The sequence below is a fragment of the Acinonyx jubatus genome, chromosome C2, assembly GCF_027475565.1.
Source record: "Acinonyx jubatus isolate Ajub_Pintada_27869175 chromosome C2, VMU_Ajub_asm_v1.0, whole genome shotgun sequence".
Taxonomy (NCBI): domain Eukaryota; kingdom Metazoa; phylum Chordata; class Mammalia; order Carnivora; family Felidae; genus Acinonyx; species Acinonyx jubatus.
The window spans coordinates 86,214,092-86,238,467 of record NC_069384.1 but is presented as its reverse complement, the minus strand read 5'-3'; the positions used below and the strand labels follow the sequence as shown (position 1 = coordinate 86,238,467).

Here is a 24,376-nt window from a genome sequence, read left to right as displayed (position 1 = left end):
TGTTTTTCATATTGATTCCTGCTACCCAGACAGAATATCTCCTTGAAGAGGTGGGAATGAGAAGAATAAAAGCTGTGCTGTAGAGCACTAGTTCCTAAACCTTGGCTGATCATGAGAATCACATTAGGTGCCTTAGAGAACTGCAGACTACTGAATCATCCCAGAGACCGATCCAGTGGGGCTAGGATGGACCTAGGAATCCGTAAATATTCAAAGCTCCTCAAGGGATTGGAATAACCAGACACACCTAGGAATTTTTCTTTTTAATGTTTTTAGAAGAAACTTGGCAGTTTGTTATAATGGTTCACTGGGAATATAAAAATTATGTATGAAAAAACTATGCACGAACTTTTACATAAAGTAGAGAACATCAGACTTTAGACTTTGAAATTTTTGTTCAGTTAAAAGTATGATAGATTTAATATGAGAATCAGCTAGAAATTATTTGAACTTACCTAAAGAAATAATCAGATGGACAAAAAATTGTTTTGGTGGCCAAAGCATTTTTTGATGATTACATTGACAATTCTTTTCAGCTTTTTTCCCAGAGTTAACGTTTGTTACTTCTTAAATCAATTTTGGTAATTTATGACTTCTATAAATTGGTGTATTTCTGAGAATTTATAACTTCGTAGTATAAAATTGTTCATTTTTAAAACTTTTATATTCTTTGATACATACACATGTATATATATTTTTTCAAATATTTATTTGTTTATTTTTGAGAGAGAGCACAAGCAGGGGAGGGGCAGAGAGAGAGAGACAGAATGCAAAGCAGTTTCCAGGCTCTGAGCTGTCAGCACAGAGCCGCCATGGGCTCGAACCCATGAACTGTGACATCGCGACCTGAGCAGAAGTCAGACATTTAATAGACTGAGCCACCCAGGCGCCCCAATGAGTATATATTCTAACTTTTAATAGATTTGTCAGTGATTTAACTGCTCTGCTTTATCCTCCAACAACCTAGCCCCAGCCCTTGGTTAATTTTTCCATTCATAAACAGCATTTTTTGGTTTTTATTTAAGTTCTATATTAATCTTTAACCATAGTTTCCTTCTGCTTTTTTTATACTTTTTTTTTTTAAGTGGAATTGTTTTTTGCTTTTTGTTCTTTAGGAAAGAATTTAGGGCTGTGAATTTGTGATGTAACATTGGGTGTATTCCATGGATTTCAGTATCCAGTTTTCATTGTTTAGTGATTTTTTTTAGTTATACTTGTTGGTATTTCCTATTCATTACAGGAGTTGTTAAGAATCAGATGTTTTGAGGGGCACCTGGGTGGCTCAGTCGGTTAAGCGTCCGACTTCGACTCAGGTCACGATCTCACAGTCCGTGAGTTCGAGCCCCGCGTCGGGTTCTGTGCTGACAGCTTGGAGCCTGGAGACTGCTTCAGATTCTGTGTCTCCCTCTCTCTGCCCCTCCCCCGTTCATGCTCTGTCTCTCTCTGTCTCAAAAATAAATAAACGTTAAAAAAAAGATTTAAAAAAAAAAAAAGAAAAAAAATTTTTAATTAAAAAAAAAGAATCAGATGTTTTGATTCTTTTCATCTAAATTATGGTGATATCTTAGTTTCTATGCATTGTGGTCACAGAATATGGCTTTTATATACATTTTCTCTTTGTTTTTGAATTCACTTTTTTTTTTTGGAAGTCTTTAGAAAATTATTTTTGTGGAAAGAAAAATTTGTACCAAGTTAATCATTTTTAGCAATCTGATTCTTGCCACAGACTTTTTGAGATTCCCTTGTTTCCAAAGTATCAAAAAACCTTAGGAACATTTATTTAGAGTGTCAAGTAAAATAAGGCCTGAAAATTAAACCACTTAAAATCAATCAAGGAAATCAATGTTAATTCTGTCAGTATGTTTTCTTATTGTTTTAAACCTGTATTTGAGCAAGTGTATATTCTAAAGATGATTTAGACATCTGAATTTCTTTGTTCAAATATTTGGCCATTCTTAATAGTTTGGTTATAAGATAGAAAAGAGGTATGTATAAAATAACTCTTTTCTAAAATGTCAGTGAATTTATTGTAAAGGACATTTCTGGGACAACTGGTAAGATTTGAAAATTGACCGCGTGCTAGGTTGATAGTATTGACCCAATGATAATGTTCTGAACACAGTAATTATTTTGTGGTTGTATAGGAAAATGACCCAATTCTTTGGGACATATGTTAATATATTTAGTAGTAAAGCTGTGATGTCTGCAAAGAACGGTCAAATTGTTGAGTAGAAACAACATGTATAAAAATACATGTGTATTTCTATGTATAGACATATATCTATATGGAGAGGGGGGAAAGGTAAACAAATGGGGCTGATTGTTAACACTTGGAATGTTTACTTGAAAGGCATAGTGTGTTATTAGTGTTTTTTCTTGTGTAGTCCTCTTAGTTAAAAGTATTTCAAAATAATAAGTTGGGAGTGATGAATAGTATATTATTATGAGCATTTGCAGTCTGTTACAGGGATTTGACAAATTTGTATGTCCTAATGACAAATATTCATATTTACAAATGTGTAATTATAATTGACTACCAGCTGGCTTCTTAAGATGTTATTAGAAAGTTAGAAAACTATCTTAACTGATATTAGGATTATTGTTTTGGTTCCAGATCTTTAATAAGTTTTAAGATAATCTGCAGGATACTCTGACAAGATAGAATTTAAATTGGTTTGGTGTAGTATTTTAACCTTCTCCTTGGAAAATTAGTGTTCCTGATAAAGTAAGTCTGGAAACTGCTGCTTACTGTATATGTTCCCTATGGAGATTCATAAGCATATTAATGTAGCAAGGGTTCTGAGAAATAATACACTGAAAAATCCTGTATTTAAATTAGCATTTCCCACACTTCAGAATAGAATATTTCTTTTGCAGGTTGGCTTGGTATTTTTCTGATCAGGAGGAGCATCAGTGTAGGATACTTCTTAATTGGAAGAAGATTTCCTGCTTTTTTCTTTATATTTATTGATGATTATATGTTTTCAAATCAAGGAATGACTTTTATATTGCCTAATAACTTTTGGAAATATTTTCTTTCTGGTCTAGCTCTAATACTGTGCTGTTATCTACAAATTTTGAGTCTTCATTGCTGATATCTAGATCTGCTTCATCGAGGAACATAGAATTTCTTTTAACCTTTTTTTCTTTTAAAAATATTTTTATGCTTTTATCAAAATTTTTGTGGCAGTTTGTCAATTTATGAGATACAGTTATTTAAAGACAAAGCTTTGATTCAGTTAAAAATAAGCAGTTTATACTTTTAAACACTTAATATTGTGGAGTTATTGGTGGGTTTTCTAGGGGCGGGGGGAGGGGGAAATCCCCCCTCCCCAACTTCCTTCAACTATTCAGGATTAGTGATGTTGAGTGATGTGTAAATAAGCTTAACCATGAACAAAACTTAAGCTATGCGGTGAAGGAAAGTAATGGGCTTTGAGTTAAGGCTTTATAAACAGTTAACTAAATGAATTACCCTCATGTATCCTTTGGCTAAAGAAGTAAATCTCTTTTATTTTTCATATCTCAAAGTACTGAAAAGGACACCTAAACTGGCAAAAGAAATTTTAAAAATGTTCTCTGTCTTAGTGAAACAGATAATCACTTCAGAGTTGTGAAGGCTAACCATAGGTTATAAATAATATATTGAGTGAATGTTTAACATACTAATGATTCCAAGATGACAAATACTAGACTATTAAGTGAATACCTTTTAAAGTTTGAAAGCTATTTTGACAGAGGATAGTAATTACTACAGTTTTACTACTGGTTACATATAAAAAGAGGTTCAAGAAGATGAATTCATGGAAATTATGGAGATATATACCAGATTTTGAAAAATTCCTCACAGAAAATAAACGTGGCTGCCTACAAAACATCTGTGTCAGTTATTGCTGCTGTGACCCAGACAAGCATTTCTTGATGGTTCAAAGACCAGATAGCCTTTCTCTGTTAACTCTCGTAGTTGTTTTTAAATGTTATTTCAGTACAGAATTTGACTTTCTATGAGGTAAAAATGAAAGGACAATTTTAATATTATAATTTTGCTAACATTTAATGATGAATCACAGTAAATATTTTAAATAACAAGTAGCATGCACATTGAAATTGAAACAAAATTGAAACATTTTACAGTATAAATGTATCCATTACTATATGTGATGCATTCTAACGTATTCTGTTTTTAAAAAACACTGGTCATGAAACAGATTTGTACAGTAAATGATTTATTAGCTACAATTAGCTTGAAGGTGAAACAAATGAGATAGGGCATCATTGGGACCTGTGTACACAAACTGTAGACCAAGGGCATTAACAGGGATTGTCTCTGAAATAGCTGTAAATATTTTCCTTTTTCTTTTAAAATTTTTTAAATGCTTATTATTTATTTTTGAGAGAGAGAGAGAGAGTGAGTGGGAGGGACAGAGAGAGAGGGAGACACAGAAGCTGAAGCAGTCTCAGGCTCTGAGCTGTCAGCACAGACCCTGACACAGGGTTCAAACTCTCAAACCGTGAGATCATGACCTGAGCCGAAGTCAGACATGTAACCACTGAGCCGCCCAGGCGCCCCGTTTTTTTTTTTTTAAATAATTTAAAATATTATTTAGGTTGTTTGTTGCTAAAGAATATCTTTCAAGTTGTTCAAGTTTTAATTGGTAGAATTCCTTTATAATAAATAACCTTATGTGAAACATGTCATTCAACTCATTTCTTAAAATGTAGAATTCTAATTCATAACTCAGTTAAGAACTTTATTAGGTTATCTGTTGTAAGCATGAGAAAAATCAAGATAGAATAGAAGTAGATTAAAGGTAATCAGATAAAATTAGTAATTTTAACAGAGAAGCTTTAAACATTGAAAACAATACCCTGCTTATTTATTTATTTTTAAAAATAGTCAAAAAAACCATTGCACATTACTGTGTAAAATTACACAAAGATACGAACTTGCTGTTAATGCCCTTTTTACTTTTGATTCCTTGTAGTTTTTTTAGCCTTTGTTATTTTAACTTGTGTTTATCATGCATTTACTTTCTGACTTTATTTATGTTTTGGTTAATGTTACATACAGCAAGTTTTTGTGTTTAAATTCCTGAAAATGTTGGGATGGAATTACAGTAATGTGTTATGGCTTGGGCCCCTCGCAGGAGTGTATCTCGCAGTCAGCAGTGAGAACAAAGTTTGAACAGCACACTATCAGAGCTAAACAGATACTAGATACTGTGAAAATCATAATGGATTCAGTAAACGTGGCAGCAGCAGAGAAAAGGTAGGAATTCACTTTATTGCAAAATAAAAGCCATTTTGTATCAATATGAATTCCTTAGACTAAGGTTTTAAATTGTTATATTTTAAGTACTTTCATACTAAAGTCATCAATTTACTTGCATGTTTTAAAATGAATATTTGAAATTATATTTATTCTGCAACCTTGCATACATCATTTACATTCCTTGGATCTCAGTATTCTCATGAGTAAAATCATAACATATTTCATAGTTTACAAGATCTTTAAAGCAGTGGAAGAACCATTTCTTCAAGAGGAATTTTTTGAAGAAGTCCAAAAAAGAGGTGACCCTCTTTTTTGTTAACATTCAACCTATGACCAATTTTTCATATATTCATACACTGATACCTTGAAATGCCTCTTTGATGCCAGTTGTGGTTTTTTTCATTAACTGGTAAACAAGGTGATATTACCTGCCGGCCAGAAAGTCAGTTTGGTAAGCACTACCCTATATGTCGTATTGTACTGTGCTGTTATTCCATTTATTATCTTATAAAGACAAAAATGAATGCATGAAATTGCCAACATTATTGAAGAAAAGGGTAGTTCTCACAAAGTTGGTACACTTGAAACAAAGATGATGTTATTAGATATGATGATAGTTAACAGTGTTCAGCCTTAATTATACCATCAGTGGGTTTCAGCCAAAGAAAGGAAAGTTATAAAGCATCAAAGATTAAGTTAAAGATGACATTAAGTTGGGAATTTTTAAAAGCATTTGATCTTACTGGGAAGACAAACACTTATACCTAAATCTATTGCCTAATGTTGACACTTTTAGTGGAATGCATTATGTACAGAATTAGAGATTTTCCAGCACATAAAACACAAGACTGAGAACTCAGGCTGATCTCAGGCCCTGCCCACTGTTTCTGTATGGGATTGTGTTGCCGTTTACACCCCTTTCAGCTCAATTGCTTTATTACAGTAGCCAAAGTGAGTATTTGGTCCACCAATTGACCTTAATATTATTAATTTTAAAAATACAGGACATTGAACTAAACATGCCACAAAGAAGATGTGATTTGAGGATGTTTTGTATCATCGTGTCTTGGGAACTCTTAGCTAAAGATAATTTAAAAGTGTCTCAGGTCTTTGTTTTCCTATACCATCCGGTAGTTGACGAATCTCTATAAAAGCCAGATAGTAGATATTTTAAGCTTTGTGGGTCATCTGTTTCTTTTGCAGCTACTCAGTTTTTCAGTTTTAGAGCAAAGGTAGCCATGTATGAATGGTCATAGCTATATCCTAAAAAAACCTTAACAAAAACTAGCAGCTGGCTGGATTTGGCTTTCAGGATGTCATTTGCTAACCCTTGTTTATTAAATGAAGTCAGTACTGAGTTTTATTTTGACTGTTCATATCTGTTTGGAGAATCCTTCCTAATTCTTAGTTTGGGGGGGGGGGGATGGATTCTTTGTGGGATTCAGATACTTCATGGGCAGAGAGACAAAGTAGTTCATATCCAGTCTTCTATAAATATTTTAAGATGAAATATTATTTGAATCCTTTTAGATGTTGAAAATACAAGATTATTTTTCTTGTATCATGCTAACATTGTTCAGTGCATAAGTGAGTACCCTCACTTAATTGCTTTGGGACTTTAATATATCCTAAGAATTAATTACTCTTCATACTATAACAGGGTTTATTCAATGGAAGAGAGGGAAGATCAAATTGATAGACTGGACTTTATCCGAAACCAGATGAACCTTTTAACACTGGATGTTAAGAAAAAAATCAGGGAGGTTACAGAGGAGGTGGCAAACAAGGTGGGTTGGTGAATTTATGATTACAATTTCTGGGAAGGGGGCACCTGGCTGGCTCAGTGGGTGGGGTATTCAATTTAGTTTTTGGAGTAATTGGTAATCTTGTTTAATTTTTTTAACTTCATATTTTCAGGTGTCATGTGCAATGACAGATGAAATTTGCCGACTGTCTGTGTTGGTTGATGAATTTTGTTCAGAGTTTCATCCTACTCCAAGTGTATTGAAAGTATATAAAAATGTAAGTTAAATTGTATTTAAAGTTATTTAGATACAGTTTCCTCACCTTATTGTACATTTATATTTAGTGGTATAGCATCTTCATGGCAACCAGCCTATGATTAAAGTGTTACACCTCCTGTGTACTCTTGTGATAATTACACTACTATGTATACAGAACACGCAGAAAAGTTATCCTCTAAGAATAAGATTTAGCATTTACTACATTTTTAAAGTCTTTGTAAAATCTATGTATGTTCTAGAGAAAAAATAATGGGCACATTTATCATGTTAACAGGAGTTAAATAAGCACATAGAAGATGGCATGGGAAGAAATTTAGCCGATCGGTGCACAAGCGAAGTCAATGCTTCAATGCTTCAATCCCAGCAAGAAATTATTGGTAATATTTGTATCTACAAGTTTATGTGTATTTTTTTATTTCATTGGTAAAGGGTTTATTTTCCTTTAGGTTTTTTTATACAACATAAAACATTATTTACTGTCCTTTCTTAAATACAATTTTGTTTTGTCTAGAAAATTTGAAGCCATTACTTCCAGCTGGTATACAAAATAAACTACATACACTGATTCCTTGCAAGAAATTTGATCTCAGCTATGACCTAAATTGCCATAAGTTATGTTCAGATTTTCAAGAGGATATTGTATTTCGTTTTTCCCTGGGCTGGTCTTCCCTTGTCCATCGTTTCCTGGGCCCGACGAATGCTCAGAGGGTGCTGCTAGGATTATCAGAGCCCATCTTCCAGGTATCCTTTTTTTTCTCTTTTTTTTGAGCAAGCTTTTTATTTGATTATTGCTCTACTACACAGTTAGTATCTTTGATTCTATGAGTTGAGATTCTCCTTTTTATTTTGCTTATGTGATTTTTCCTAATAGAACTTCCTGTGTCTAATTTGCATATATATGATTTAATGTCTGTCAAATAGAGCCATTTCTGAATTAGGCAGACTATGCAAAGGGAGAGGTAATCCCAGCATTTTCATCCAGTATTGTTGTAGGTTGTTCCACATTTGTTTTTGAAATGGGTTTTTATTTTCTCAGAAGTTTTTGTTTTCAAATAAAATTGAAGTTTTGACTTCAAATAAATTAGATTAATACAAACATTTTTTTTAAAAGTTTTGAATCTGTCAATTTGATAATTTTTCAGAAAACTTATGGAGTTGTAAAACCATCACCACAATGTAGTCGTAGAACCTGTCACCTTCAAATGGTACCGTTGTGCCCAATTGTAGTCCTTCAATCATTCCTATCTTCAGCCCTATTGCTAGTTAGCTTTCTGTATCATATTTTGCCCTTTCTGGACATTTCCTATAAATGGAGTCATTAAAAATGTGGCATTTTGTGACTGGCATCTTTCACTTAGCATAATATTTTCAAGATTCATCATCATGGTACATGAATGTTGTAGCATATATAAATATTCCATTTTTAATGGCTGAATAATATTCCATTATAGATACCACACATTTTATTCATCCATCAGTTGATGGACACTTGAGTTGTTTGTACTTTTTAGCTACTGTGAATAATGATGCTCTTGAACACTCATGTACTACTTTTTTTTTAGCATTTATTTATTTTTGAGAGATCATGAGTGGGAGAGAGGCAGAGAGGGAGGGAGACACAGAATCTGAAGCAGGCTCCAGGCTCCGAGCTGTCAGCACAGAGCCCGATGTGGGGCTCAAGCCCACGAACTGAGAGATCATGACCTGAGCTGAAGTTGGATGCTTAACCAACTGAGCCACCCATGTGCCCCTCATGTACTGTTTTTATGTGGACATCTGTTTTCATTTCTCTTGAGTATATACCTAGGAATGAAATTGCTGAGCCAATCGGTAACTCCATGTTTAACTTTCTGAGGAACTGCCAAACTGTTTTCCAAATCAGCTACGCTATTTTCTGTTACCAGCTGTTTCTCAACATTCTCATCAAGACTTGTTATTGTCCATCTTTGTTATTCAGTGGGTGTGAAATGGTATCTCATGTACCATTGATTTGTATTTCCCTAATGACTAAAGAGTTTGAACATCTTTTCATGTGCTTATATTAGCCATTTGTATATCTTATTTTGTGAAATGTCTATTCAGATCATTTGCCCATTTTTAAATTGGGTTATTTGGCTTCTTAGTAACTTGCAGGAGTTCTGTATATATTCTCTAGATACAAGTCCTTTGTCAGATGATATCCAAATAAGTTGTTTTTAGTCTGTGACTTGGCTTTTAAGCCATTTTCTTACGGTGTATTTTGAAGTGTAGAAGATTTTAATTTTTAAGCCCAATTTTTTTTGAGGACGTGTTTTTGGTGTGAGAATTTTAAAATAAGGTTTTAATTCCTCTTGAGGGTTGAGGGCCTACTATAGTGTGAAATATAGTGTGAAAATTCATTATTTGTCGTGATATCATTGGTTCAATATTGGTCACAGAAAATAATTTTCAGGCCATTTTTATTTTCTTAATATATTTATTGGGAACTCATTGGAGTCATTCTTTTTATAGATTTACTACTGTAATTATAAAAGAAATACAATAGAACTTTATAAATGTAACTGTACCATTTGTAGTGGTTTAATTATAATAATCCTTTTTCCCCAACCTTACCAGCTCCCCAGATCTTTAGCTTCTACTCCCACTGCTCCTACTAATCCAGCAACGCCAGACAATGCATCACAGGAAGAACTCATGGTTACCTTAATAACGGGATTAGCTTCTCTCACATCTAGAACTTCTATGGGCATCATCGTTGTTGGAGGGGTGGTAAGAAGTCCTTTTTAGTATAATTAAAATTGGAATTTGTGCAGAGCTTTTTGTTAGATGATGAAAAGAAAGGTATATTTACTTTTATTTCCAGGATCTATAAAATGACACGAAAAGTTGTTAAATTAGTGAATAAAGAGGAGTTTCACAGGTCTAATCTTAAGTTTTTAAAACTATATATTTTAAAATTTAACTATAGTTGACCTATAACATTGTATTGGTTCTAGGCATACAACATAATGATTTCATAAAAGCGGATATTGCAAAATGATTTCCACAGTATAAATTTTTACCAAATACTTCTTTAGGAAGAAAAATACCACCAACTAACTAGTCCTTTAAACAGTGCTTATTTTCACATTACAGCACATAAAGAAATGATATTTGTACATCGGTGTAATAAGAATGATCCAGGTTCCTTATCTAGCCTTCTCTGAATACCAAAGGGATCTGCCTTCAAGTATTAAAGATTATTAAAGATTAGTAGTGGTACATATATGTAAAATATTTTTTCACATCACGAACAATATGAGTTTACTTGTTTTGGTTTTTTAAAATCTGTGACCTAAAAAAAAAAAAAAAAAATTCACATCCATTTTTGAGATAACATTAGATCAATTTACCAAATAAATGTCTGGCGGGTTATAAAAGTTCTTGTCTGATATTTGTTTAAAAAATAGATTTGAGTCAAAGGTCTTTAGAGAGCTGATGAGTTTGCTAAAATGCCTTAATATACAATGCCCCTAATGGTGATTTTCTTTCTCAAAGTAGCCTATGAATTTATCTTTACAGATTTGGAAAACTGTAGGCTGGAAACTCATATCTGTTTCATTGAGTATGTATGGAGCTTTGTATCTTTATGAAAGGCTGACCTGGACCACGCGTGCTAAGGAGAGAGCCTTTAAACAGCAGTTTGTGAACTATGCAACTGAAAAACTGCAGATGATTGTCAGCTTCACGAGTGCAAACTGTAGCCATCAAGTACAACAGTAAGTTGGAAGATGTATCTTTGTTTCCTTTTTTTTTTTTAATTTTTGAACTATGACATACATGTAAAAAACGCACAAAAGTACTGCTCAAGGAACTATCACAATGTGAACACACTTTGTAATCACCACCAAGGTGAAAAAATCGAATGATACCAACCTAGTAGGTTCAAAAATGTATAATGACAAGTGTAATTTATTTTTACTGTCACAGCCCAGGTTTACAAGTTTAAAGGCATAACTCTTTTATTTTTTTATTTTTATTTTTAAAAGATTTTTTTTAATCTTTATTTTTGAGAGAGACAGAGTGAGAGCGGGGGAGGGGCAGAGAGAGAGGGAGACTCAGAATCCAAAGCAGGCTCCAGGCTCTGAGCTGTCAGCACAGAGCCCGATAGGGGCTCAAACTCATGGACCATGAGATCATGACCTGAGCCGAAGTCGGATGCTTAACCGACAGAGCCACCCAGGCACCCCTAAAGGCATAACTCTTTTAGAACTCAAGGGAATTTTATTATAATAATACTGGTGTCCACTAATTTCTTTTATGTGTCTTAAAATTTGTTTCATTGATCTAGTAAAAATATATAGAACTCCAATTAAATCAATGCAAAATAGCCAATTTTTGGATGCTACTGAGACCTAAATTAAAAAGTTCTCTGAGCTGAAGATGATTGTAGTTTAGTGAAGGAAATAACATGTACATAATTATAATAAGTGAAAAGTGGTAAGTAAGCCTCATAATGTGAGGCTTTAGAATCTTAAATCAGGAAAGCTAGTGGGTCAATAAGGGTTTCCTACAAGGTAGCCAGAATAGAATAAAAAGATGTAGGCAGAGAGAACACCCCAAAGCAAAGAAAGGGGAAAAGAAGTGTGTTCAGAAACATGAGAAAATTTCGATGTGACAGATATGTATATCAGAGGGGTACATTTGAATATAAACCTAACACTAGGACAGGAGCTTAGATAATTAGAAGTCTGGGGAGAGATGTCATTAACGTTTAGCTCTGGAACAAATAATTGCAGTGGTGTGGCATATAGAATGGTTTAGATTAAGGAGACAAGAATTGCAAGGAGATTAAACTTTCAGACACAAGGTCAAAGCCCGTACTAACATAGAGCTGTAGAGAATGGAAACAGGGCACAGATTTGAGATAACTGAATATTACCAAATATTTATTGAACTCCTGTTTTATACAGTAGTTTTCATTTTATTTATATTAAGGAAGATCTTTTCTCTAATAAAGATACCTAGACCTCCAAAAGAAATCATCTCAGGTCACATATGTAAAAATAAAGTTAAGCTTTCCATTCATTTGGTCTTCATTAATTGCCTACCATGTGCTAATAATTCTGCTAGAGGGGGTTGTGGGAAATAAAAAGTTAGAGATAACTTGGTCCTCTTTCTTAGAAGACTTTACATTCTAATGGAAGCAGCCTCAAATAATTATTCAGTTAATATGAGCTAAATATTAATGCAATATGAAATAATGCAAGATGCTTAATTTGTCTAATATTGATTTATGGTAGAATGGGGTGAGAATGGAGAGAAAAAAGGCCATGGGAAAGATGAATATGCACAGGAGAATAGTTGCAAAGAAAAGTCAGTTAATCATATTCCAGAGGTACACCCCTACTAGACATCCTTCCTGTTGCAAAAATATGTTTGCCAAAGCTAACAGATTAGCACACAAATTGAGCCGTTTGGTTGTAGGAACATGGTTAATGTTGCTATGATTTAAAGTTTTTGTTTTGGGGGCGCCTGGGTGGCGCAGTCGGTTAAGCGTCCGACTTCAGCCAGGTCACGATCTCACGGTCCGGGAGTTCAAGCCCCGCGTCGGGCTCTGGGCTGATGGCTCAGAGCCTGGAGCCTGTTTCCGATTCTGTGTCTCCCTCTCTCTCTGCTCCTCCCCCGTTCATGCTCTGTCTCTCTCTGTCCCAAAAATAAATAAACGTTGAAAAAAAAATTTTTTTTTTAAATAAAGTTTTTGTTTTGTTGTTGAGGTGCCTGGGTAGCTCAGTCGGTTAAGCATCTGACTTGATCAGCTCAGGTCATGATCTTGTGGTTCACAGGTTTGAGCTCCGCATTGGGCTCTGTGCTGACAGCTCAGAGCCTGGAGCCTGTTTCAGATCCTGTGTCTCCGTCTCTTCCCCACTTGCAATCTGTCTCAAAAATAAAATAGACATTAAAAAAATAGTGTTTTTTGTGCAAGTCACAAAAGCTCATGAAGTTTTCTTGCCTGTTCTCAGTAATTTATTTCTGTAGGCAAAGGACTCGTAAGTCTTATTGTGTTTCTGAGGAAATATACCCATCTTTTGCCTTTTTATAGCTTATTCATATTCACAACCACATAGTAGAGGTTCATACTGCCTATTGAGCATTTGTCTTGAGGCCAGATGAAATTAAGCCTACAGTGGTATTAAGCCTTAGTGCCATATCCTCCCTTATACTATTCCTAACAGTGTTCTTTGATACCTTACACTTTACGTATATTTTAAACTTGTGATCTTTTTATATAAGCTTTAAATTAAAGCTTCATTCATTTTGAAAGACATTCATGACTGCTGAAAACATCATTTTTTCTTTTAAGGGAAATGGCAACCACTTTTGCTCGCCTGTGCCAACAAGTTGATATTACACAAAGACATCTGGAAGAAGAAATTGCTAGATTATCCAAAGAAATAGATCAACTGGAGAAAATACAAAGCAATTCAAAGTTCTTAAGGTATTTGAACATTTTTCTTGATAATATGAATGTTTATTGGTCTCATTACCTAAATATAATTATATTAAAACTTTCTGCATTGGCTTAATTATTATATTCCATCCATATTTAATTCCATGTTTTGCATTTTCAGTGAAAGCTAATTTCAACAAGAAAAAACAAATCTGAATTAGAAGGAATTTTTTAGGTCTTTAGATAGAACTTTATGTTGAGCTATATTAATCCCCGTTCATAACAGATGTTCTAAAATTAAAAAGTGGGAGTTTTTAGTCCTGTATATCCAAGACCCATAACTTCCATTCTCATTGGGGGATGTGGATGTGCTTAAAATTTGAAGCAACAAGAGTAAACAAGATATCCTAATATGTGGAATTCTGGTTTAATATGATTTATCATGGATTCTGTGGGGTCTAACTAAAGTTTGCTTTTGGGGACCTGACCAGAAGTGTCACCATGAGGTGGCTCCTTGTTGGTAGTCCTGACATTCAGCTTTTACCAGTTAGCTGGCTCACCTATGAGTATCATTAAGCATCATTTAATTCCTGCTGCTACTTATCAGGGCTTGTGTTACATAAAATGCCCATATAAGAGCAGCCTGCAATGTCTCCAAATCATAGAGGCTGTCCTTGTGAGCTGAATTTTGGGACATAAACACCTGTGGTCATGTCTATCCATGGTGTCTTAATCTGATCAGCAGTTACATTGTTATTGCACCTTGGTTTCATAATCTCTGCAAAAGATGACGGCCTATCACTTAGACCCCAGCCTCTTTTCATACACACACACACACACACACACACACACACACACACACTCCCAAGTAAATTTCATTTATCCCATTGCAGCTCTTTTAAGTTAGATCATCCCAAATACAGCCTTTAGTAAAACTATATCCAGTAGTTGTTTTTATTTAGGTTTTTTTTTTTTTTTAGTAGTGTTTCATCTTGTAAAACAAATGATACTATTGGCACTTGCTGTAGCTTTTTGATTTTTGTAGAACTTAAGCATGAATAATTTTTATGTGCTAATCCTTTTTCTAAATAAATCCCATAATATTTAGAATCCCCACTGTTACTAATTAGGCTCCGCAATTCAGATAGAATTTAAGTTACCTAATTAAAAGACAATTGCCTGAAGAAGCATACAGTGTAGTTCATGTGTCCATTAACTTATATGACCTTGACTATATGCCCCCAGCAACAAGACCAAGAGAGAAAAGCTCACCCAAGTATGTGTGTGTGTGCCCTGGCATGGTATGAGAATGGGAGGCAAATCTGTGTTCTTCTATCAGTTTTAGTTCCTGTTTTCATCTCATTAGGATATTTGGCTGCATCAAGTATGATTCTAGTATTTAAAAATATTTTTGGTATACACAGTCCTTTGACATCTGATGCCTACTTTATGTATACATAAAACCTGTTGTTCTATACATTGTTTAACTTAAAGGGAATTCAGGGACAATTATGATTCTGTGACTTAGGATATAACTCCCATGTAAGGTAATAGGACTCCATGGTCTCTTAATGCTTTTCATTCTTTCTTAGTCAGGTTTTTAGTTTCTATTTCAGTATACCTTTTTAAGTTCTGGACATTGGATTCTGCGTTTACAGCAAAGCCATAGTAGCACACATATGTACTCTAAAAAGGTTGATAATATTTTAATAGGAGTTCAGATACATGTAGTAGCACCTGACTAGTGATTTTTTGTTTTGTTTTGAAGATTGGATGGAATGCATTTCTTTCTCACTGGCCTTTATGATAATTAGATTGGTATTTTTATTCATTTTTTTAAATTAGAAATAAAGCCGTTCAACTTGAAAATGAGCTGGAGAATTTTACTAAGCAGTTTCTACATTCAAGCAATGAAGAAGAATCTTAACAGTAGAGATTGCTTTGGTGATCATCATAGGAGAAAATGGAACTTGGAAGATTGGGACAGTTTTTTTATGAAATGACTTTAAATATGAATTATACTAACTGTACCTAAGTAGCAAATCCTTGTGTAGATTCTGATAATGATCTATCTCAGGGTGTTTGCATTTCTGAAGAGTATTATATGAGGTCTTTTTAATTTTAATTTTGGGTAAAGAAAAGGCTAAATTGTGTTTAAAATGAATTAGTTAAAAGCAACAGAACCAACTATGTGACCCCTGAGGGGTGGGGCCTTGTTCTTAATTAGGGCTCTCTTTGTTTTTGATTCTGAAAAAACTCTGCTTCCTGGCATCCAGGAGTTAGAGAATGCTCATTTCATCTTTTCTCAAAACTAATTTTTGATGCCTACTTTAATGGGAATAGTCATTTTTTTCTTTTATAAACTGCATTGCTCTATCAAGGAGAGTGGAATGTTCTTGAGTGTATTGTTTATGCAAGTTACAATCACTTTTGCCATCCTGGCAGGTATGTAAACCACTAATAAATACACTGTTTTTACTCTTTTTTCCCATTAAAATGGATGTAAAATAGTATAAAGTTTTGTTATTATAGTCTCTTATAAAAGTATAAAAATTTCTGGGTCTGAATAGTTGCCTGATCTGTTTCTAAAGAAACATTTTCAGTTTCAACTATGATTACAGCGAGGAAACCTTTCTATCTCAGTTTTAGGAGCAAAGTTTGAAGTGATAAAAATAGCCAAAGATACGGGAGCTCTGACTTTTGGGTGGTTGTATTCCTGTACCAATGCCGTTGTTCTTCAGAAGGTACTTGCGGAGGATACTGCTGGATTGTCCCCCCGGGTGGCTTTACTTTTATTTAATTGTATGAATTTGCCAGGGCACTGTTAATATTACTGTACTTTTTAACTTAATGAAATGTTCGTGAGTTCAAGTATTGTCTGTTTCTGTGTAAAAACTAATTTAAACTTCTATGGAAACGTGAAAAAATGACATTCTAGGGCTTTGCTACACAAAATGTAGCCTTGAGGATCACCAAAGCAGCAGCATCTAGATGCTTGTTAGATGCATAATGGCTGCATTTGGCAAGGGATACTTTCTCCTTTTCCATAGAGGGATAACCTGTTAGGCTCTTTTATTCTTAATACTGTTTCCTTTCTTGTGCCTTTAAGGCTTCTGGATGCTACTCAGTCTTTTCATAACAGGTGCAGCACTATTTTTCAGGATATCTTAAGGAGAAAATAATATTCTTTAGGCCACAGAAGCCTTTCAAAAATGTTTTTATGCAGAGCAGATACTAGGATGCACTATTCAAATCCAAATACTAGTTTATAGCTTGTTGCTTTATAACCAAAAATAGTACAGGCTGCCAACAAATGGGATTAGGTAACAAATTCCACATGAAAAACTAATGTCTAAGATTCTGGGTACTGCTAATTTAGGTTACAAGTTCAAGACCTTAATCTTTATATGAAAAGTACTTGAACTTTTGACACAGTGTAGTTTGGTATCACCTCATTAGTATGGTACAGTGCCTGTCAAAGTTTGACCTCTGGATTATCTGTGTATCACTTGTGAACTAAGAAATACATATTGCAGGGTCTCACCCCAGACCTGTTAAATCCAGGACTAGGTTTGGAAACCAGCCATCTGTTTTAACAAGCCCTCCACATGATCCTGATGCACACTAAAGTTGGGGTAATACTGGAATAGTGGTTCTGGTATAGTCAATTTATAGTAAGTTTTCCATCACTAGTTTGAATGCATTTCCACCTGATCAAGTTTGAAAATGCATGAATGTTGGAAACAGAACACTAAAATAATGAAACTCAACCTTTATGCCTGGAGATAAGTGCATCTATGACTAAGCCCGTGAATTATACAGAAATTATGTATTTCACAGCTGTAGTTCAAAGTTATTGCACATACTTGATTACTATGTACGTTTGCAAGATTATTTGTAAACTTTGTATAACCTTAAACTTTTTATAGAACTACATTTTTATAAGTATGCAAGGTGAAAATAAAACTTGTTTGCCTGATAGTTGATAAATGAAACATTTTTACTGGCATTAGTGAGTTTTAATCTTAAGTTTTGCAGTAGGGCTATAGGTATCTTGGGTCGTGGCTCATGTGCCTAGCCAAGTACTCAACTCCCTCCAACGGTGTGGAGATGAAATGACAACAGTGAATACTTTTATCTACACCCTATAAGCAATCAACTGGTTAATAAGTAAGCTGGCATTCATAAGGCAGTAAAGTGAAGTACATTTATTCCTTGCTTCCAGCAGCCTATTTTTCATTTCATAATTGCCAATGTTTAGATAAAGGAAAAAAGGCTGAGCATGAAATGACTGGGCTTGGAGTTTACTTCTGAGACTTAAGTTTTAGTGTGATTTTTAAAATTAAAACATGCTGTATGCAGTCTGGTTAAAAGCACTTTATTGATTACAATATCAATTCACAGCAATATTTCACAGAGCTACTGTACAAATAAAGGAATGAATCACTGTGCAAGAAAAGATCCAAGAATACTATTAAATCATGGTACAAGTCCATAGTTTGGTTTAAAGCTTTTATAAGAGCTTTAATCTACGTTCACCTTTCCCCAAGTCATACTACTGACATTCAGAGTCAATTCGCTACGAGTTTGTAGAATCCATTGTAAGTGGGAAAAAATAATCAGCTTTAAAAACCCACTTATTTGTGGATGCCTTTGGATAAGAATACACAAATCCAAGTGTTCAAATGCTTCTTTGAAAACAATAGAATAGAGCACCATTGTGTAAAAGACAAAAAGGCTTGAAATATCCACCAAGTATCACTGAAATTCCATTAAGTAAAAAATAAATACTACATGATGTAAGATTTTGTTGGGAACACTTAAAACCAGTTGAAACACATAACCAGTTTTTTCATGATGCTGCATTATAACTATTTTACAGGATCAGTAATTGGATTTAAGGAAAAAAGACTCAGGAAATTTTATCAACATGCAAATTGGCTAAATACAAGGTGTACCATCAATCTGTGACTAACTTTTAAAAAATACACTGCTAGCTTAGACATTCAACTACAAACCATCTTAATGAGTACCTATTGTAACCAATATTTTTAAATACACCACTGAATTTAAGACAATTCAAAGTGAACAACGGGAGAAACACTAGTAAATATGAAACAGTTCACCTTTTACTTTAAATTTCTCACAAGAAAGACGGTCTATCCTTGTGCATGTTTTAAATTCTCACAGGAGATAAGACAGTTTAAAATTTTGCTTTCCACAATGGCAAAGGGGAAATTTAAAGCTGAACATAGTACTTAATTTAAAAGCAAAAATTTTTAAGCCTTATACTTACACCCTAAAGATTCTAGAAAGAATATTGTTAAAATGATAGGCCAGTTTAGAAGATTGTTTAATCAGTTTCCGTAAGTTTAAATGTCAACAGATAAGCCGTAACTATTCAATATGTGAAACATTCAACAGTAATCAGAGCATAAATTTCCCTGAATGTTTTCACTTTTAAAAAGGTTAAAATTTTATTAAATCTAAGACCTCAATAGTGTCGGACAAAGTTATAATATTGGTACAGTATATTTTAGAAATAAAAGTTTCATTGTCACCTGGAGAAGTCAAGATCCATTTCTCTTAATAGGTTAACTTTAAAATGGCTCAACACATTCAGAAGCACCTACATCCATTGTGTCTAGGAGACTAGTTTACTATCATCGCAGTATGGGTTCAGCTGCGTCTAAATTACTAAATTAAAATAAGAATTGTCTATTAGACTCTTAAGATTAAAATATTAAACCCAGATTTTTGCCTCTGAAGATAAAACTCAATCTGGTCCATGTAACCATGGGATTACAACTATAAAAATCTGAGCTAGGGAGGGACCTTGGACATTCAGTCTAAACCTCTAATACAGCTGCCAAAAATGAGGCCTGTCCATCAAAGTAGAGAGGCCCTTACTATCAGCTTTTGGGATGATTTGCTGAACCACATGGCAATCATGCTAACTTTTTTTTTTTTAGAAAAGAATGTGCTCTTAAAATATTCTTGCAATGGGGCACCTGGATGGCTCAGTGTGTTGAGCATCTGCCTCTTGATTTAGGCTCAGGTCATGATCCCAGGGTCATGGGATCAAGCTCTGTGTCAGGCTCTGTGCTGAGCATGGAACCTAAGATTCTCAAAAAAAAAAAAAAAAAAAAATTCTTGCCAGATCTGAAAAAAACACTCTTTACGAGGTGATTAATGAGGAGTCTACAAATAAAAATGCTGAGGCATATTATGTTTAAATGCTTCTTATAAGGTAAAAGAAAATTAATAGGCACCAAATGCAACATTCTTGATCGAATTCTTTAAAACTGTATTTGGACATAATTTTAGTCTTGAACTAAAATTTATACAGTGCCTCTATATACTATGTTCTTAACTGGTTATAGGAAGTCTTACGCACAGCACTTAAATAGACCACCAGCTGAACTTGAGCTTCAGTAAACAAATATGTTTAGCAACTGGAACCTATATTACTGGAGAGCAAAGGTTTAACTAGAAAGTTAATGTGGTAATGAGGTCACCATTTGGTCATCATGTAGAAACCACAACAGTGGTTGGTTTTTAGTTGCCTAGTACATATTTAATTATGGGAGCTGCTTTTAAACTAATCTACCCAAGATTTTTTAAATCATTCTATCAACATGTTTAAGACCATGGAAGTAGGCTGTGCCTCTGACGAAAGTATCTTGTTATTAAATTTCAAAGTAGAAGAGATACTTCTCATATATATATGTGTATATATATATATGTATATATATATACGTATATATATGTGTGTGTGTGTGTATATATATATATATATTACTTTGCACATGGCAGAAATGCTTTCTTGAATAGGATTTTGGAATGAATTGCTGAACTACATGGCAGACCCTCACCTTTTGGGGAAATGAGTACATTCCTTTAAAATACTCTTGCCTTATCTCAAAGAACTGCTCTTCATGAAATGACAGTTCACAAACATTAACTGCAAAAGGTTCATAGAAATCTTACGTGTTTATAAATATACATTCATGCCTGCCATCTACAATGTATTTTTTTGGTCCTGTATCATAATCTTCCTGTATCCATTTTCCTTTTTATTATTATCAGCTGTTCTTAAAACTGATACATTATAGCTGATTCACTTACTAGCACATTCACAATATAAAAATGAAAATTCACAAGGACAGTTTGGGAGTATTTAGGTTAGGGTTACAGGTGATGAAAAGTTGAGACCTGTCTCAACAGTAACAGATGCAGTTCACTAAATCACAAAACAATGCACTTCTATATATCAGAATAACCCATGACTTCACCATCAAGCAAGACTAACAATCTTCTATTGTCATTTAGCTTCCTTTATAGAAGAAAATCCAAGGGGAAAAGTATCTTTGTTTAAATTTGACGTGAGGGAGGGGCGGGCAGGCCTTCTAGTAACAGACACATTATACCATTTACGAACAGAGGAACTGCTTACTATTTTCCTCTGATTCCTTAAAGAGCTGCTCTTAGAATTTTTCTTTTGGCTTTCAAGTGGAGTCACTTGGATCTAAGCATTCTTTGAGGCAAAAATCACTTAGAAACCAGTATTTTGTGCCAAAAGAAGAAGTACTACAGAAGAGCAAAAAGCTTTAATATTTCTTTCAAATTTAAGTCACAGAAAATTTATATCAATTCAGATTTTGTATTATCTGAACATAAATTCATAAAGCCACTTTGTTACACTACACAATTAGAACTAATCAAGTCTAGTGACTGATTAGATTTTACACTTCTTTCGACAATATAATGTCATCACATTATTTCCTATCTACATGTAGGTCAATGGAGTACACTGGGGAAAACTCTTCAGATTCAAGGACAGTCCAATCGTTCATCAATCTGAAATAATGAGTGTACCTACAAACTCAGTTCTAGAATATCAAATCCATAGGAAAGTAAGCCCAACTATTTAGAGGTCTACTGAAAGTGTCTTGGTCATAACCACATTTTTAAAATGTCAATAATTTTTATGCAATTACTGCTATTAATATAGGAGTTTCTTATGTATGTCTAAAATTTCAGAATGAAATCTTGATTCCCTGGCCTTCAGATTATCTCCCCCTCCAAGGACTGAAAACAAGCACTTCTTTAAATTCACAGGATGGCCAAGGATGCACCAGAAACTACTGATACTCAAAAGGGTCTCCCCTCAGAAGTACCTAAGCCTGCTAGTATACTTAAACATTAGGCAACCGAATGTCTTTTACATCAAAAAGGAAGGTCAGACTTCAAGAAGACTTTCTTCAAATACAGCACACATACATCTGGAATCACTTCCATCTATCACTGTGCCTACTTCCTCCATTACATAACTCAAAAATGTGATATTCTTATGTATAGAAAGTTAAAAATGTAGTTCTTAAAAAAATGCAAACACACAAACATGATAGACTGCTATAATGTGTACATTCTGTCCTACACAAAGAAAATAAAGAATCTGAGTACAAGCAAAAATTCATCAAAGTTAAATTAGCTCAACTCAAATTAATGCACTGGTCCTTTTGATCTCAGCAAGCACCCTTGCCTTTTTTTTTTTTTTCCACTTTTTTGTTTTATAGTTTACTGAAAGCTTCTTTTTGTATATAATTATCTCAATAGAAAAATCTTCACCTGCAAATATAAGGTAGAATTTTCTTCTCACAGCTATAGGCTGTAGCACTGATTTCTCCAGATAGCAACGGAGAACAGAAAAACCTGCACATGCTATTAATTCCAGATTCTAAGAAAACTGTCCCAAGAGCCTGTTGCCACAGCCATGCCATCATCTGTTACACCTAAACAGCTGACCCGGTTATCGTGACCAGCAAGAACACCTGAAAAACAAAAAGTTCAGTAAAAAAATTAGCAACAGACAAGTTTCAGAATTAAACAACTATGTGCATAAAGATCTAAGAGGGTATTTAAAACCTAAATGGGGAGACTTGGTCCCAGGGGTAAGCTATATGTGTACAAAATACAATTCTTTCCGTTATGTGAATTTTTGACATGTACGTTGGCTCATGCTTTTATCACTTCTGTAAAGTGATCTTATAATTATGCTTATATCTAAAACAGATTATATTTTACATTTCTAGTAAGTTCATGATACTCCAGATGCTGCCATTGCTCTATGCTATTTTCAACAAAAACAAAATTCCAAAGGAAGTTCAGTGAAGTAGCCTTTCACAAGAACAGAAAGAATGTAAGAACACAGGATGCCTGGGTGGCTCAGTCAGTTAAACCCTTGATATCTGTGCTGGGCATGGAGACTGCTTTAGAGTCTCTCCCCCGCCCCTCAAAAAAAAAAAGGGGGGGGTGTGGGAAATGTAAGAATGAAATTGCCTGACATTACCACTTCCAAAAATACCAACACAGTTTATATATTTTCGTTGTTAAACAGCAAACACTGCAATATTTGGTTATAACTTTCTGAAACCAACACATCTAGTTTTAGTTTTGTCTATTAAAGTTAAATTCATTTGAATAAATACATTTAAATTTATCTGCTATTCACATCACCACATGGGCTATTCCCAAATAATTGGGAGGAAAATGAGAAATGTGAAGATGTAGAAGAAAAATTGGAATATATCAAATTCAAGATTTTTTCTTTACTGTGTTTGAGTCTGCAGGATCTCTACACAATGAAGCATTATCATTTTCACCCAACTTCAGGAACGGAAGTTCATCCTTTCTTAACTCCTAATATTCTCTATAGTACTTCCAGTATGGCAATGTTTAGCAATGGGCAAATTTACAATTACAGGTTAAAATTACAAAAAACGAACAGTGACTAAATAGTCCAAGTCACGTTGGAAAGAAAAATGAATTAGCAATTCACAAGTCACCATTCAATTTTACTGTGAAAGTATACAGTTGAGCCCACTTGAAACCAAGCAGCTATAAGCAAAGCAACACTCAAACTCAAATATAGGCTAAAACATGGAAAAGAAACAGATTTTAAATTTTGTTATGGATACTAACTGATTCAACCCAGGCAAAACACCGAATACCTCTTGAAAAAGTAATTGGCTTTGGACAAGAGTATCTCCAAATTTCTACAGGCAGACTGTGAAACTGTGAACTTTTCTGCCATCTCTTAGGAAAGGCTGTAATGTAGAAAGTTATTCACGGGAATGTTAACATTGCCCCTACTCCCTCGGAAGTCTCAACAACTGTATAGGAGTTTAAAGGTAAGAATACAAGCCCACAAGGACAGGACCGAGCCGGCAGTGGTAACAAAACTATACGCTACATGGTAGTACTGTGTTAGTGGACCCCAAACAAAATGCTGAGTTCAAAGCAAATGCTGTGGTATGCCGAGAAATCAATTCACACCGCGGAACCTCTACAAGGGTTACATGCTAGTGGAACCAGCCATCTCTGGAAACAGAAAGGGGCAAAGATGGGGAAATAAACTAAGACTACATGAGAAAGTGTTCAGGAATCGGACATTGCAGGTCTCTACTCTGAGTCAGATGACTGATCATCTTGTACCAGGGCATAAACCTAGAGACTTATTTGATAGAAAAAGAGAGAGATGATCTCTTAACGAGAAGAAAATGGATCTACTCCAAGATCTATTAAAACCAGCAAAAAGTTGGGGCGGCTGGGTGGCTCAGTCGGTTGAGCGTCTAACTTCAGCTCAGGACATGATCTCGTGGTCTGGGA

General features: G+C 34.3%; 2 protein-coding genes across 4 annotated transcripts in view; one reads left to right on the top strand and one right to left on the bottom strand.

Moving 5' to 3' along the window:
- MFN1 (mitofusin 1) overlaps nt 1–17,700 on the top strand; it is a 35,264-nt gene extending 17,564 nt beyond the window's left edge. For 2 of the 3 annotated variants that reach the window (XM_015071026.3, XM_015071025.3), the window contains exons 10-18: nt 5,148–5,269; nt 6,933–7,059; nt 7,190–7,294; nt 7,571–7,673; nt 7,808–8,037; nt 9,892–10,044; nt 10,837–11,033; nt 13,619–13,753; nt 15,551–16,576. In XM_015071026.3, coding sequence (XP_014926512.1) covers nt 5,148–5,269; nt 6,933–7,059; nt 7,190–7,294; nt 7,571–7,673; nt 7,808–8,037; nt 9,892–10,044; nt 10,837–11,033; nt 13,619–13,753; nt 15,551–15,632 — 1,254 coding nt within the window. In that variant the 3' untranslated portion in view covers nt 15,633–16,576. Of the gene's footprint in view, nt 1–5,147; nt 5,270–6,932; nt 7,060–7,189; nt 7,295–7,570; nt 7,674–7,807; nt 8,038–9,891; nt 10,045–10,836; nt 11,034–13,618; nt 13,754–15,550 lie in introns of all 3 variants that reach the window. The other variant, XM_053221192.1, reaches the window with a different exon arrangement.
- Nucleotides 17,701–21,032: 3,332 nt separating this feature from the next.
- Nucleotides 21,033–24,376, bottom strand: part of GNB4 (G protein subunit beta 4) — a 57,188-nt gene continuing 53,844 nt past the window's right edge. Inside the window, exon 10 of the mRNA XM_027061388.2 lies at nt 21,033–22,539. Coding sequence (XP_026917189.1) covers nt 22,433–22,539 — 107 coding nt within the window. The 3' untranslated portion in view covers nt 21,033–22,432. The remainder of the gene's footprint in view (nt 22,540–24,376) is intronic.